General features: G+C 47.3%; 1 protein-coding gene across 1 annotated transcript in view; it reads right to left on the minus strand.

The window, feature by feature from the left end:
* Window positions 1–14,619, minus strand: part of LOC311154209 (uncharacterized protein) — a gene marked incomplete at both ends in the record, with an annotated part of 98,137 nt that overhangs the window by 64,975 nt on the left and 18,543 nt on the right. Inside the window, 16 exons of the mRNA XM_084206484.1 lie at window positions 1,409–1,486; window positions 1,584–1,652; window positions 2,255–2,299; window positions 2,506–2,532; window positions 2,613–2,693; window positions 3,255–3,323; window positions 3,757–3,947; window positions 5,152–5,295; window positions 6,474–6,597; window positions 7,884–8,023; window positions 8,807–8,887; window positions 9,132–9,278; window positions 11,348–11,467; window positions 12,854–13,000; window positions 13,394–13,531; window positions 14,306–14,455. Coding sequence (XP_084062610.1) covers window positions 1,409–1,486; window positions 1,584–1,652; window positions 2,255–2,299; window positions 2,506–2,532; window positions 2,613–2,693; window positions 3,255–3,323; window positions 3,757–3,947; window positions 5,152–5,295; window positions 6,474–6,597; window positions 7,884–8,023; window positions 8,807–8,887; window positions 9,132–9,278; window positions 11,348–11,467; window positions 12,854–13,000; window positions 13,394–13,531; window positions 14,306–14,455 — 1,751 coding nt within the window. The remainder of the gene's footprint in view (window positions 1–1,408; window positions 1,487–1,583; window positions 1,653–2,254; window positions 2,300–2,505; window positions 2,533–2,612; window positions 2,694–3,254; window positions 3,324–3,756; window positions 3,948–5,151; window positions 5,296–6,473; window positions 6,598–7,883; window positions 8,024–8,806; window positions 8,888–9,131; window positions 9,279–11,347; window positions 11,468–12,853; window positions 13,001–13,393; window positions 13,532–14,305; window positions 14,456–14,619) is intronic.

A 14,619-nucleotide genomic window follows, 5' to 3' on the forward strand; every position in this document is an offset into this window, starting at 1 on the left:
ATGGGCATTTGGGGGCTCCCCATCAAACTTCACCCCAGAAAAAGAATCCTGCAGTGTGGCAGTCCAAGAGAGCAAAATTCCCACTCCCAGCGGAGCTTTAGGAGAGTTCTCCAGACACCTCCACCTCAACATTGGGTGTTGGGTCCCCTCTTCCTGTGCTGATGCCTCAGGGTTTGGATTTTCTGTTTTTCACATTCTGTGCTGCTTTAGTGTGTGGGTCTGGGCTTCATATTATGGGATGGTGAGCTGTAAGAGCCTGAATGAGAGATGCAGGACTCCAGGGGCTCTCCAAAGTGCAGTTTATTACATCCAAGGTGTCACAGCAGCCCAGGGTCATGGGTGACAGAGTTGTGCCCACAGCTGTCAGCTCCAGCTGCAGGCAGGCCTGGAGACACTTTGGTTTAGGTTACAATGCATTCTATACTCTTCTTTTGGTTCCATTGCATTCTATACTTTTCTTCTGCTTACCATGCATTCTATGCTTTTCTTTTGGTGACATTGCATTCTATACTTTTCTTTTGGTTACAATGCATTTTATACTTTTCTTTGCTGAGCACCTTCATACAGCAGAACCAATCTATCCCTTAACTGTTATCTCTAGCCTATCATAACTGCTATCATTACCATATTCATGTCACTGTTCTCCAATCACTAACAGTCAGTACATCACAGTTTAAGCCAGAAGTTGTTTTTCAGTTTCTTGCAGTGGAAAATTCTGAGACCTTTTTTCTACTTGCACCATTGCTGCCTTGTTTGCCTGTGCTCTCTTCCTGCTTGGTAAAAACATCTTCTTGTTTGGGGTGGGTTTATCCTTTAAGTCATAAAACCCCTTCAAACTAACACTCTTTGTCTCCTTGGTTATCCAGTGAGACTGGCTCAGCAATTCTTTTCTTCTACATCAAAACTTGCTTCCAACTCTATTCCTTCATCAGACTCTGCATTCAATAATCTTTTGGCTAAGCACACACATCTGTGAGACCTTCTTGTCAAACTTTCATCCTTCCCAACATCGAGCTCTGTGCACAGAGCAGGGAGACAAAACAATTCCTGCTCCAGCTGGGCACCAAGGACAAATGAGCCAAATCTCAGCCAGGAGCACAAACCCCGTGGGCTGCAGAGAGAAAAACAAGCAGGGTGGGACTGCAGGGGCTGAAGCTGGGATGGGACAATGAACTGCAAGGTGCAAATGGAGCAGAGCTGATCCCAGGGAGAGACCCCGGCAGCGCTCGGGGATTTTGGGGCCATTTTGGTTCATCTTGGGTGCAGCCCTGGCTGGGCTCTGGTGCTGCCCCAGGTGCATCCATGCAGGAGATCCTCTGAATGAATCCCTGCTCTATTCTGGGACTCTGTCCCAGTTCAGATTCTCAAGGCATCAGTGGCACATCCCAGGATGGTGCTGCAAACTCACCTTGATGGAGATTCCTGGTGGCCCTGGAGAACCTGGCGGTCCCGGAACCCCAGGGACCCCCGGCTGCCCCTTCTGTCCCTGAAACCAGGAAAAGTGGGAGAGAGAGAGGGATTTGGGATCTCTCCCAGCCCTTGGGAGGCTGAAGGCTCCCCCACGCCTGGGGTTTGATACTCACAGGGGGGCCAGGCTGCCCATTCCGACCAGGAATCACCTCCACTCCTCCCAGGACATAGCCTGGCTCTCCCTGTGGATAAAGGCACCTTGGGAGATCCAGGAGCAGGCTGGGGGATTCAGGGGCAAATTCCACCAACCCAAAGCACCTGGTACTCAAAACCACATGGCCATGACCTGAGTTTTGCTTGCTGGCATGGAAAAAAAATTAATCCCAAGGGAAAAATGGAAGTTGGCTTTCGGCAGGATCCATTCCCAATCTTCATCTGCACAGACAGCTCAGGAGGATGCAGGGAAAGAGGAGGAATGGGGACTGGGAGAAGGGCAGGAAGGTCCTCCTGGGGTCTGCCCCCAGTAAATATCAAAATATTTTAGTGTCCTAAATGGATTAAACCAGGTTTGTTAATAATGGAAACTCAGGAAGGCAGAATGACCCCACCTTCTCCTGCAATTAATTAACCAATTAAATGTGCCCAGAACCTGGGATTAGGATTGAGCACTTTTCTCCATAAAGACATAAAACTCCTGAGGGAAACTCCCCAAGATGAAGTCTGGATTAGGTAGACACAGCTTAAAAATTCACATTAGCCAAAGATCCCGGTGAAAATGCTTGGAAAAGAGAGGTCACAACAAAGAAACGAATTTTTCCCAGTGAAATCCAGGAATGGAACTCACTCTGTCTCCTTTCGGCCCCGTGGGTCCTGGATGGCCCGGAGATCCCTGGAATTAGAAATAAATTCTCCAGTGTTAAACAGAAACCCACTCCCAAGAGCATGGGTGCTGATCCCTGGTCTCTCCACGTGTCCCAGGCCAGGCTGGGCAGGGTTTGGAGCACCCTGGGACAGTGGGAGGTGTCCCTGCCATGGAATTGGATGAGTTTGAAGGTCCCTTCCAACCCAGACCACCCCAGGATCCCAAATACTCACAACATCGCCTTGGCTGCCAGGGAGCCCCTGCAAAACAGGACAGGGGGACACTGTTCACCTTTCTCTGGAATGGGAACTTTGGAAAAGTTTGTTGGAACAATCCATACCATGATCCCAGGGGGGCCTGGAGGACCCGGCCGGCCCGGCCTGCCCGGCAGCCCGGGAATGCCGTCCTTCCCAGGGAGACCCTAAAAACATGGAAAAGAACAGCGTGGGGGGATTACCTCGGACCTGAGAACCCAAACAGCTCCAGGCAGCACCCTAATGCTTGAGAGCATTCCCAAATCCCAGAGCAGCTCCCTTTTCCTGGATTCTCAAAGCCAGCATGGAGCAGGAGGAGCAAAACAGCAACAGGGGAGATCTGAGGGTGATTCTTGGCTCCAGCTCTTCCTTGGTCATAATTTGGTTGTATTTACTGCCAGAGGGCAGGGATGGATGGGATATTGGGAATTAGGAATTGCTGGCTGGGAGGGTGGGGAGGAGCTGGGATGGAATTCCCAGAGAAGCTGTGGCTGTCCCACCCCTGGAAGTGTCCAAGGCCAGGCTGGACAGGGCTTGGAGCACCCTGGGATGGTGGAAGGTGTTGAGGTCGGAACTGGATGATCTTTCAAGTCCCTTCCAACCCAAACCATCCCATGTTCCACGATATAAACTGTCCAAGTGGATCCTGCTGTGGGGACCCTTCCCTTAGGAGCTGGACTCCAGGATCCATGGGGGTCCTTTCCAGCTGAGAATATTCCGTGACTCACCCGCTCCCCTTTCTCTCCCTTTGTGGTGTGGGGGTCATAACCCCTGTGAGCAGCTGAGCCCCTGAAGCTCTGCAGTGGAAAAGAGAAAAAAGAAAATTATCAGGGGATTAATGATGGCAAATAAACCGGAGTGACCAGGAAACACAGTCTAAAACATTCCTTGGCTTAGGCAAAAAAAAGGGAAAAAGCAAAGTTGTGACCATCCTGGAGAATTCTCAGGCATTTAAAGTCTATTCCTATGAATTTATAATGTGAATTTTTAATATATCAAAGTGTTCTGCAGTGGCATTATCCACCAAAACATTCCCAGCTCTATCCTGGCTTCCCAAGTTTCCCTCCATGGATTTCAAAGGTTTTGCTCTTCAGGGCTGGACAGTGAGGTCAGGATGGGACACAGTGCCCTAAATCTGCTCTGATTCTGCTCTGAAACTTCCCTCAGGGAAGATTTTCCTTGTGCCTGACCCAATCCAGGCTGGATTTACTCCCAGGGGTAGGAACTCACCTTTCCCAGTGGGATCTGGGTTCCTGGAAGCTGAGGGTCAGAACAAATGGCTTCCATGAGTTCTTGGAGGATTTGGGGGAAGTCATCGAAGGTGCTGACGTAGAAAACGTTCTGGGGGTTCTGCTGCAGCAAGATCCTGTGGAGCTCCATGGGGTCAGCTCCTGACACCCCCACAGCAATGACATGGAGCCCTGGAATGACAGATCCCACCACTCCCAATCCTTGGGATCAGAGTTTCCAAACCCCTGACTGGTAAAAACCTCAGGTGGGGTCAGGTGGGACGCACAGAGAGCTGGGTGTGAGTTACAGCAAACCAAGAGAAGGTGGGGAGAGAAAAGAGGAAGGATGGAGGAGGGAAGGAACCAGCAGTGCCCTCAAAGTGACTCCTCACAAAGTGCAACACCCTCAACCCCCTGGAAAAATGGGGCGACATCAACCTCCTGGAAATTCATGGAGAACTGAGGGAAACCCAACTGGGTAACCTCAAACCCCTGGAAATTCATGGAGAACCATGGAAAAAAATGGGGTAACATCAACCCTCTGGAAATTCATGGAGAGCCATGGAAAAAAAATGGGGCAACATCAAACATCTGGAAATTCATGGAGAACCAAGGGAAACCCAACTGGGCAACCTCAACTGTCTGGAAATTCATGGAAAACTGAGGGAAACCCAACTGGGTAATCTCAACCTCCTGGAAATTCATGGAGAACCATGGAAACAAAATGGGGCAATTTCAACCCTCTGGAAATTCATGGACAACCAAGGGAAACCCAACTGGGCAACCTCAAACCCCTGAAAATTCATGGAAAACTGAGGGAAACCCAACTGGGTAACCTCAACCCTCTGGAAATTTGTGGAGAATCATGGAAAAAAAATGGGGCAACCTCAACCTCCTGGAAATTCATGGAGAACCAAGGGAAACTAAACTGGGCAACCTAAAACCCCTGAAAATTCATGGAGGACCGTGGAAACAAAATGGGGTAACATCAACCCTCTGGAAATTCATGGAGAACCAAGGAAAACCCAACAGGGTAATCTCAACCCCTGGAAATTCATGGAGAATCATGGAAAAAAATGAGGCAACATCAACCCTCTGGAAATTCATGGAGAACTGAGAGAAACTCAGTGGGGCAACCTCAACCTCCTGGACATTCATGGAGAACTATGGGAAATACAACAGGGTAACCTCAACCCTCTGAAAATTCATGGAGAACTGAGGGAAACCAAACTGGGCAACCTCAAACCCCTGGAAATTCATGGAGAACCAAGGGAAACCCAACAGGGTAATCTCAACCCTCTGGAAATTCATGGAGAATCATGGAAAAAAAATGGGGCAACCTCAACCCTCTGGAAATTCATGGAAAACTGAGGGAAACACAACAGGGAACTCCTACCCAAGGCATGGGCTGCTCTGGCTGGGGCCACCACGTCATCCTGGGATTGTCCGTCAGTCACGAGCACCAGGATGTGAGGAAAACCTGGTCTCATCCCTCTGGAGGGCTGGAATAATTCCTCTAGCACGTAGGATATGGCATGGCCTGAGCAGACAGGGAGAGACAGGGCAGGAGTCTGGATTAATTCCGCAGGTTTGGACTCTGGATCTCCTTCCATGGGTGGAGGGTGAAGGAAATTCCTCAAAAGTGGAATGCCCTGGGTATGGAACAACGTCTTTAGGAGGATGACAGCAGGATATCAGCTTGGCTGGAATAGTTCTGGTGGAATCAGCAGATAGTTTTGGAAAAGGGGAGCAAATATATTGAACCAAAATATTCAGAAAATGGAAGCACTTTTCTTATACTTCTGGAATAAAATCCACAGAATTCCCATTTCCAAATGACTTTGGAAAGACCAGGAAAGTTTCACAAAGAAACCTCCCACAGATTGAAATGGTCAAGAAGCTCCAAAACACTATGGAAAGATTCCTACATGGAGTAAAATGCCTTTATTGACACAAGCTCCATAAAAAGGATTAGAAGCAAGGCTAGCCAGGAATTTCCAGCCTGACCAATTCCATGCCTTCTTTCCCTAAGCAATCCCATGAAAATTCCTGTGTTTTGACTTTTCCTTTTTTTTTTTGTACACTTGTCCAATACCACTGAGGCAGGATGAGGGATTTGGGTGGCTCAGATGTGAAGAATTCATTGAAAAAAATCACAAGACTACAGAATATTCCAAGTTGGAAAGGATCCAGAAGGATCATCAAGTCCAACTCCTGAATGGTCCATAGGGGGATCAAATCTTGGAGTTACTGGCACCAGGTTCCAACCAACTGGGCTGAAGAATTTAATTAAAATTAACCATCGTCATTCCTGGTTGTGTTCCTCCAGGTATTCCCAGGGTCCAGCTGGGAATGAGCACATGGAAAGTGTTGTCCCCTCTCTGAGCTTTTTAAATGAGACAAAACATCTGGATTTCAGGGATGCAGGAATGCTTCAAATCAGCCATCCTCATGTTTATGGTGTAAAAACCTCCCTCAGGTGCAGGCACAATCATAAAATAATGAGAGAAACCCGGGGGAAAAACCAGGACATGGACAAAGCACCAAGAGGTTGGAAAAACCACTCCCAAAAATAAAATCAAATCCGTTCTCAAATTTAAAACAACCTTGAGCGCAACGTTCCCACCAAGGAAACGGCTCCAAACCACTCAGAGGAATGTTTTCCTTGGCTTCCAGGTTCTGTCCTGGGCCAGAAGGATCATCCCAGGTGTCCCAGACCTGTTTTGGTGTTGCCTCCGGTGTAGCTCAGCGCTCTGATGGCTCCGAGGGCTCCGTTGCGGTGGCGGTGTTGGTCGAAGTGAAAAGCTGCCCTGGGCTCCTCGCTGTACTGAGCAACAGCAACCTGCCAAAAACAGGGATTAAAACCCCCAAATCCACAGGGAATGGGAGGGACTGCCTCGAGCCAGAGCGTGGTGCACTGGGAATGGGAATGGGTTGAATTCTCTGGGAAGAGAGAGTCAGATCCTCACCTAAATCAAAAATTTTTATGTTCCCAGAGTTATTTGTTGACCCAGGATGACTTCATCATTCCTCTAAAACCTCCAAGCAGAGTCCAAGAAATTCCCATTTCCTGCTCAGCTTAAACCGAGCTCTTGTAACTCTCCCATCCTAACTTAAATTACATAAATGACCCCACATAAATGAGGAACTGAGTCTTCCCGTTGGTTTTGCTGTCAGTAAATCCTTCAGGCTTCATTTGTCCTGGAGGTGATTCCCATCATCACCTGGGGCTTTGGTCCCTCTGGAGGAGGGAGCTGCTGGGACATCCTGCAATTTCCCACTTGGATCCACACCCAGATTTCCAAACATCCCCTCTCTGGATTCCCATCTGTCCCCACTCTGGATTTCCAACCATCCCCACTCTGGATTTCCAAACATCCCTTCCCTGGATTCCCCACCATTTCCCACTCTGGATTCCCAGCCATCCCCACTCTGGATTCTCAACCCTTCTCCCTCTGGATTTCCAAACATCCCCTCTCTGGATTTCCAACAATTCCCCCTCTGGATTCCCCACCATTCCCCACTCTGGATTTTCCACCATTCCTCATTCAGGATTTCCCACCATTCCCCACTCTGGATTTTCCACCATCTCTCCTCTGGATTTCCAACCATTCCCCACTCTGGATTCCCCACCATTCCCCACCCTGGATTTCCAACCATTCCTCACTCTGGATTTTCAACCATTCCCCAACTCTGGATTCCCCACCATTCCCCAACTCTGGATTCCCCACCATTCTCCACTCTGGATTCCCCACCATCCCCACCCTGGATTTCCCACTATTCCTCACTCTGGATTTCCATCTGTCCCCACTCTGGATTTCCAATCATTCCCACTCAGCATTGGGCCAGAAATGGAATCCAGGAGTGGAATATGCACCCAACAGATCTCGGGGCTAACCTAGACAGCATTTCAGGTGTGGAATTTGCTTTATTCCTGATGATTCAGTCTTGGGGAAATAACCAAGAAATGGAAATCTGTCCAAATGGGAAAGCTGACATTGAGGACACTTTCATTCCTGGTTTTTTTGCTCCACACAGGTCTTTCCCTGGCCTTCCTGCTCCACAACTCCTGGGTGAGCAGACTCTTAAAAAAATCTTAATCTTTTCTTAAACTTAAGAAAATCTTGCCTGCGTCCCTTCAGGCCCAATTTTGGGGAAAAAGGAGACGATTCGGAAGAGGAAATCCTTCACTTTGTTGAAGTTGCTCTGGCCGATACTCGAGGATTCATCCACCAGGAACCCAACATCTGCCTTGAGCTTCCCACAAACTGCAGAGGGAAGAGAGAAATTCCATAAGCTGAGGGGTCCTAAAGCACCCTAAATCCTGGGGTTTGGTGTGTTCAGAGCACCAAAACAAACCCCAAACCTCTTGTGATACCAATTTTTGGGGGAGCAGCAGCACCTTCACCCCTCAGGGTAGTGCCAAAGCCTTCGCTGCATTTATGGGGTTTGGGCCTTCCCTGACATTGTCCACCCTCGTTGTTCTGGGAATTAGGACCTTAGTTAAGTTTTAGCTTAAAATTAAGTTTTAGCTCCTGGGATCAGAGAAGATCTTGGTCTCTGAGCTTTGGGCCAGAGAAGATCTTGGTCTGAGCTTTGGACCAGAGAAGATTCTTGGTCTGAGCTTTGGACCAGAGAAGATCTTGGTCTCTGAGCTTTGGATCAGAGAAGATCTTGGTCTCTAAGCTCTGGACCAGAGAAGATCTTGGTCTGAGCTCTGGATTAGAGAAGATCTTGGTCTGAGCTCTGGACCAGAGGAGATCTTGGTCTCTGGGCTTTGGACCAGAGAAGATCTTGGTCTGAGCTCTGGATTAGAGAAGATCTTGGTCTGAGCTTTGGATCAGAGAAGATCTTGGTCTCTAAGCTTTGACTGTTTCTACTACATCATCACCATGTTTCTACTACATCATCACCATCATCATCATCACCATCATCATCATCACCATCATCATCATCACCATCATCATCATCACCATCATCATCACCATCATCATCATCACCATCATCATCATCACCATCATCATCATCACCATTATCATCCCCCCACTCACTTGGCCCAGGCAGGGCTGTCAGCGGTGCCGACACCGTGCTGGTCCAAACTGGGGGCTCTGGGAGTTTTGTACTGGTGGGCACTGGGAGAGGAGAGGTCCCCACACTGCTGGGAGGTGTGGATGGAGATTTCCCCGTGTCCAACGGCGCAGGAGCCGCTGGAGCAGTTGGTGGCTCCCTGGGAGCTCCTGCTGTAGGACCCAAACAGAAAAGGTGAATTTTAAACCTCTTTTAGCCTCTCCAGCATAGAAAAAAAAGGGTATAAACCCCAAAAAACAGCCTCAAGAGCAGTTTTCCCTGGAAAATCCAGGTGTCCATCCTTCAGACCTGTTTGTCCAAGGAGTGTTGTCTCTGGTCCTTCCGAGTCTCCAAACACTGGTTTTATGGAAAACAAATAAATTTCCTTGGAGCTCAGCCCTGTCACTCGATAGGATCGGGAAGCTGCTGGTAACAATTCCTGGGAAAGAGCAGGAGCTGTGGAAAACAGGAGGAACATGACTGGGAGCCAGAAAAACACAGAGTAATTCCCATTTCGGTGGCATCAGCGTTGGCAAACGGGAATTTGGGGACGATTCCCAGGATTTGGAGAAGAGGCAAAAGCAAATAATTTACAAAGTGCAATGGTCAGGTCCTAAATCAGATGAAATTAGGTTGATTTTGTGCATTGAAAATGTGGAATTTGTGCAAAAATTTAGGGAATTTGGTGCTCAGGGCTGAGAGAGCAATTTCTATCTAGTGGTTCTTATGGAGAAAAATAAGATTATTTTCTGGGAATGAATGGAAAGTTTGATGAAAAATAAAATCAGATTTGGCTGAGAAATTTGGTTGCACACAATTCATAGTTCTGATTTAAAACAATGATAGGGGGAAAATACCATAATAATGACTGACATTTCCTAAGTGCTTTATTTTAGCAATAATAAACTATGAATTTGACACTGTTCAAAGTGGAATTTGTACTTTTTTTATCTGGAAATAACATTTTATTTTAAAAAAATCACCCAGAAAGCTCAGTTTGTACGGCAAGAAATAAAATCAGTGCAAATAATCTGCTCCCCTGTCATCAACTCATAGAATTAAGGTTGGACAAGATCTCCAAAGATCAAATCCAGTTTGTTCTTCTCAATTCTCCACAAAAATTTTTGGAAGGGAGGCTTTTCTCCTTTCAATAAAATAGTAAAATCCCTCTTGAAACTTGACTTCAACTCTTGTGCTTCCCTTCCTGAATCAAAATAGCCATAATTGGTTTATTTAGTCTGATCCACAGGTGGAATGATCCCAAGTGGAATAGAAAGGGATCCAATTTTTTATGGGACAGGCTGGTTGGAATCAGCAGGGAAAAGGGCATTAAATGAGATTAAAAAGGAGCAAGGAAAATATGTAATAAAATAATGTTCATTTAGGGAAAAAATCAAGTTGGGTGAAGGAAAATGAATCAAGACAAAAAAAAAAAAGGGCCAAATTTTTAATTGCTTTTATACACTAATGTTGGCAGCCGGGATAATTAACCAGGAAAAATTGGAATTACTCACTCAGGAGCAAAAATTTTATCCTATGGAGAAGTGGGGTTGGGATTTATCTACTGGTGGTGGGAAATCAATATTTATGAACCCATTCCAGCTGGATGGAGGGAGGGCACAGGGGGACTGTCAGACATGGGATCATCCATTCCTGATTCCCTGACAACTCTGAAATCAGGGATTTCTGCATCCCTCTGGGTCAATATTTGAACAGCACAGCAGAGGAAGGGGAGCAGTTGCTTTGGATCACTGAAATCACCCCAGAGATCCAAAGGTTCCATTCCCAAATAACTTTTCCATAATATTTATCCCCCCCAAAAAAATGCTGCTGTCACGGGACGGTTCATCCTGAGTGACACAACTTGCAAGTATGGAGCTGCCAATCCTGAAATATCCTTGGAATTAAAAAATAAATAAATAGAATTAATGCTCCTGGTAGCCCCAAAAGCACTGCAGGGAGCACAGGGAATTCCATTGGATTTGGTTTCTTTATTAACTTTGGACGTGAACCGATCCTAGAAAAAAGTTTGTGGCTGAAGCCAGAGGGACAGGAAATTCCAAATTCAAAGAGGATTTTAGTCCAATCCAGGAAAAAAAAATCATGGAGTCAGTGCTTTGAAAGGGCAAATCCTGAAAAGCCAAATCAATTGGGAAAAGGAACAGTAAGGAACGATTAAGGAATTTTTAAAAGCCCCTCACAGTAGAGCAGAGATTTGAAACAGATAAAAATGAGGTTTCACGGATGACAAAAATCCACCTTTTTTTGGTGGATTTGATGGGCAGGAAGGGACACAGATAATGCCAAAATTCCTTTTTCCTGCGCTATTCCCACCCCTCCTTTTTTCCTTCCCCCAAGGATTTTGCAGCGGGCCAAATGGGACATTTTGTGAGCCTCCTCCAGCTCCCATTTCCCCTCTTTTTCACCCAAATGGAGAAGCTGAGATGCAGGAAGCCATGGAAACTCCCAGGATCCAGAGGGGCTCAGGAGATGGATCAGGGTTTCCTTCCCGCACCAAACGTTACCTGGGGACAATCCCCATGTCAGCGAATACAGGGATGCTCCAGGAACAGCATTCCAGGACAACAGAACGCTGGAATCCGTGGCCTCCTGCACGGTGAATTCCGTCACTTTGGGCAAATCCACTGTTGGGAAAGCAAGGGACAAAGCTCAGGGGCTGGAAATGGCTTTGGGGACATTTCTGCCTCCCAGATTCCATGATTCTGGTGAGAGGAAGGAGATCCTTCAGCACCTCGGGTGTTTTCCAAGAAGCTGAATCAGACCAGGTGCTCACAGGGTGGGAATTGGTGGAAATTTTGCCAGATCTTCAGTCTTGACTTTAAACTGACTGAAACTTTTTGGGATGGGTAATGAAGATTTTCCTGTGATTTTTTTCCCCAGATGCTCCCTAAAATCCCAGTGTTGGCTCCACATCCCGGATTTTCTCTTCAGTTTGATCTCAAATCTGCCTGTTTAGGCACAACTCATGAGGGATGTTGGTCTTAACCTGCTGGAAATAGTCAAGATATTGCATAAAGAGGGAATTCCAAGATAATTCCACAAAAATGGGAATTATTGGCAGGCAAAGACAGGGAAATCCCAATATTCATTGGTAGTAGGAAGAAAGGATCAATGTGGGAAATCCCAATATTCCTCGGTAATAATAAGAAAGGATCAATGTGGAAAATCTCAATATTCCTTGGGAATAAGAAGAAAGGATCGATGTGGGAAATCCCAATATTCCTTGGTAATAAGAAGAAAGGATCGATGTGAAAAATCCCAATATTCCTTGGGAATAAGAAGAAAGGATCAATGTGGAAAATCCCAATATCCCTCGGTAGTAAGAAGAAAGGATCAATGTGGGAAATCCCAATATTCCTTGGGACTAAGAAGAAAGGATCAATGTGGAAAATCCCAATATCCCTTGGGAGTAAGAAGAAAGGATCAATGTGGAAAATCCCAGTATCCCTTGGGAATAAGAAGAAAGGATCAATGTGGGAAATCCCAATATTCCTCGGGAATAAGAAAGGATCAGTGTGGGGAATCCCAATATTCCTTGGTAGTAAGAAGAAAGGATCAATGTGGGAAATCCCAATATTCCTCAGTAGTAAGAAGAAAGGATCAATGTGGGAAATCCCAATATTCCTCTGGAATAAGAAAGGATCAATGTGGGAAATCCCAATATTCCTCGGGAATAAGAAGAAAGGATCAATGTGGGAAATCCTAATATTCCCCAGTAATAAGAAGAAAGGATCAATGTGGAAAATCCCAATATTCCTTGGGAATAAGAAGAAAGGATCAATGTCTGGTTTTTGGTGGGATCTGAGAGGAAACAAGGCAGGGTTGGATGAGGCTTGGACCAACCTGGTCTACAGAAGGTGTTGTAAGTGGAAGATCTTCAAGGCCCCTTCCAACCCAAAGCATTCTGGAATTCCAGGAATTCCAGAAGCCATCCACCAGCCCAAACTGCTCCTTTTCTTTCTCTCCCCTGAGGAGATGCTCCTGTCCCAGTCCATGAATCCCATACTCACAGGTTTTGGCCGTGAGGACCGTGGGGTTTCCCTGCTGTCCCTTTCCCACTGCGGACACGGAGATGGTGTAGGTGGTGTTGTCCCTCAGTTTGGGAATCGTGAAGGAAACGGCCTCTGCTGGCACCAGCTGGGAGGATTCCGAGCCACCTGAGAGGAGACATCCCAAAAAACCTGTGGTGCCCACGGAAAGGGAAGTGTAACAGCCATTGTTACGGCAGCCTCACACACAGCTGACAGGACCCGGCGGGGAGGAAAGTTAGCAACTCATTTTGCCCGCAGGGAAACTGAGGCACAGGCAGAGATGGGGTCACAAATGTGGAAAGGAACTAATTCCTGGAATTCCCAAATCCCAACTATATTTATATCCTTGGTTAGAGCCTAAAGCTCAGCTCAGGGCTCGTTTAGAGGAGTTCAACCTGTCCCTGTAGACACTGAAGTCCCCACCTGCCCTGACCACCCATGGAAAAAGGAATTTCCTGAGCCAAACTCGCTATTTCTGTGTGTTCTTTGTGCTCCCTGACCAAGGATTGGGATCCTTACCATTGGATGGCTCCCAGGATATCTTGTGGTGACTTATCCCAGGAAGCCTTTTCCAAGCCAGCTTCAAAGTGTTGACACCAGTGTCAGTAACCCTCAGGTCCTGGATGGTCGGGATGGGGTTGGAATCTCCAGAAGGAGCTGGAAAAACGAACCAGGATGAGATTTCAGCCCAGAGCAGCACCATGGGTCTAAGCTGTGGTGGAAGAAAGAAATATGGGCATTCATCCAATATCTACTTTCCAAACATTATCCAGGATGTCAGGCTGAAATTCCTAATGGATCCATGGAATCCAAGCTGAGGAACCTCATCCACATCTCTCACCACCCCCACCAAACTGGTGGCACAGAGAGGGACACAGAAAGAACTCCAGGAGAGGATGGATCAACCAGACACATCTTCAAATTCCATGAAAAACTCATTGAGATGCACTCAGGCAAAGAAGACAAGGAAAGGAGCCAGAAGTCCATGTTGGAAGAGGCAGAGCCACAATCCAAGGAATTCCCAAAACCTCAGGAGTGCAGGCTGGTGAGTGACCCTGGGTGGTGCCTGCGGAGAGGCTCCCGCATTCCCAAGCAGCTTTTGGATAAATAACTTTGGGAATTAAGGGATAAGGGATAAACCCAGGATTGTCCAACGTGCCAGGAGGACGTGTCCACTCCCTCCCATGGGAACAGCCATGGATTATTGCCACCAGCAGTGAGGGCTGCTCGTGCCTCCACCATCTGCAGGATATCCTGAGCCGGATCCACCAGGATCATGGAGTCCAGCTCTTAAATGGATGAGCACGAGGATTGATCCCAAAACTGTGGTGTTTTTGCCACCAGGCTCTGACCAGCTGAGCCAATCCCATGCCCAAAATCCATCCAAGCTTTGCCTCCCACCTGAAGGAGGGTTTTCCCAGCAGGACTCACCTGTGAGGTGAGTCAGGGTCACCTCGGGCCCCTCGGTCCTGCTGAACACAGCCCGGACACTGACCCTGTACAGGGTGTTGGGCACCAGGTGCTCAATCCGATGGGCCAGCACTCTGCTGCCCAGGTAGCGAGTCCTGGCAACCTGTTTTCCTGGAGAAACAGGGATATTTCAGAGCCTGGAGCTCACTTCCTTCCTCCAAAGGAAATTACTGCATCGCCCAGAGCTCTGGGGATTATCTCCACGAATAAAACCATGAAAACAAAGAGGAGGAAGGACCTCCAACAGGACCACGTTTCGCAGCTGTGGGATCTCT

This window comes from Fringilla coelebs (genome assembly GCF_963513975.1).
Source record: "Fringilla coelebs genome assembly, chromosome: 5".
In the NCBI taxonomy this organism is placed as follows: Eukaryota; Metazoa; Chordata; class Aves; order Passeriformes; family Fringillidae; genus Fringilla; species Fringilla coelebs.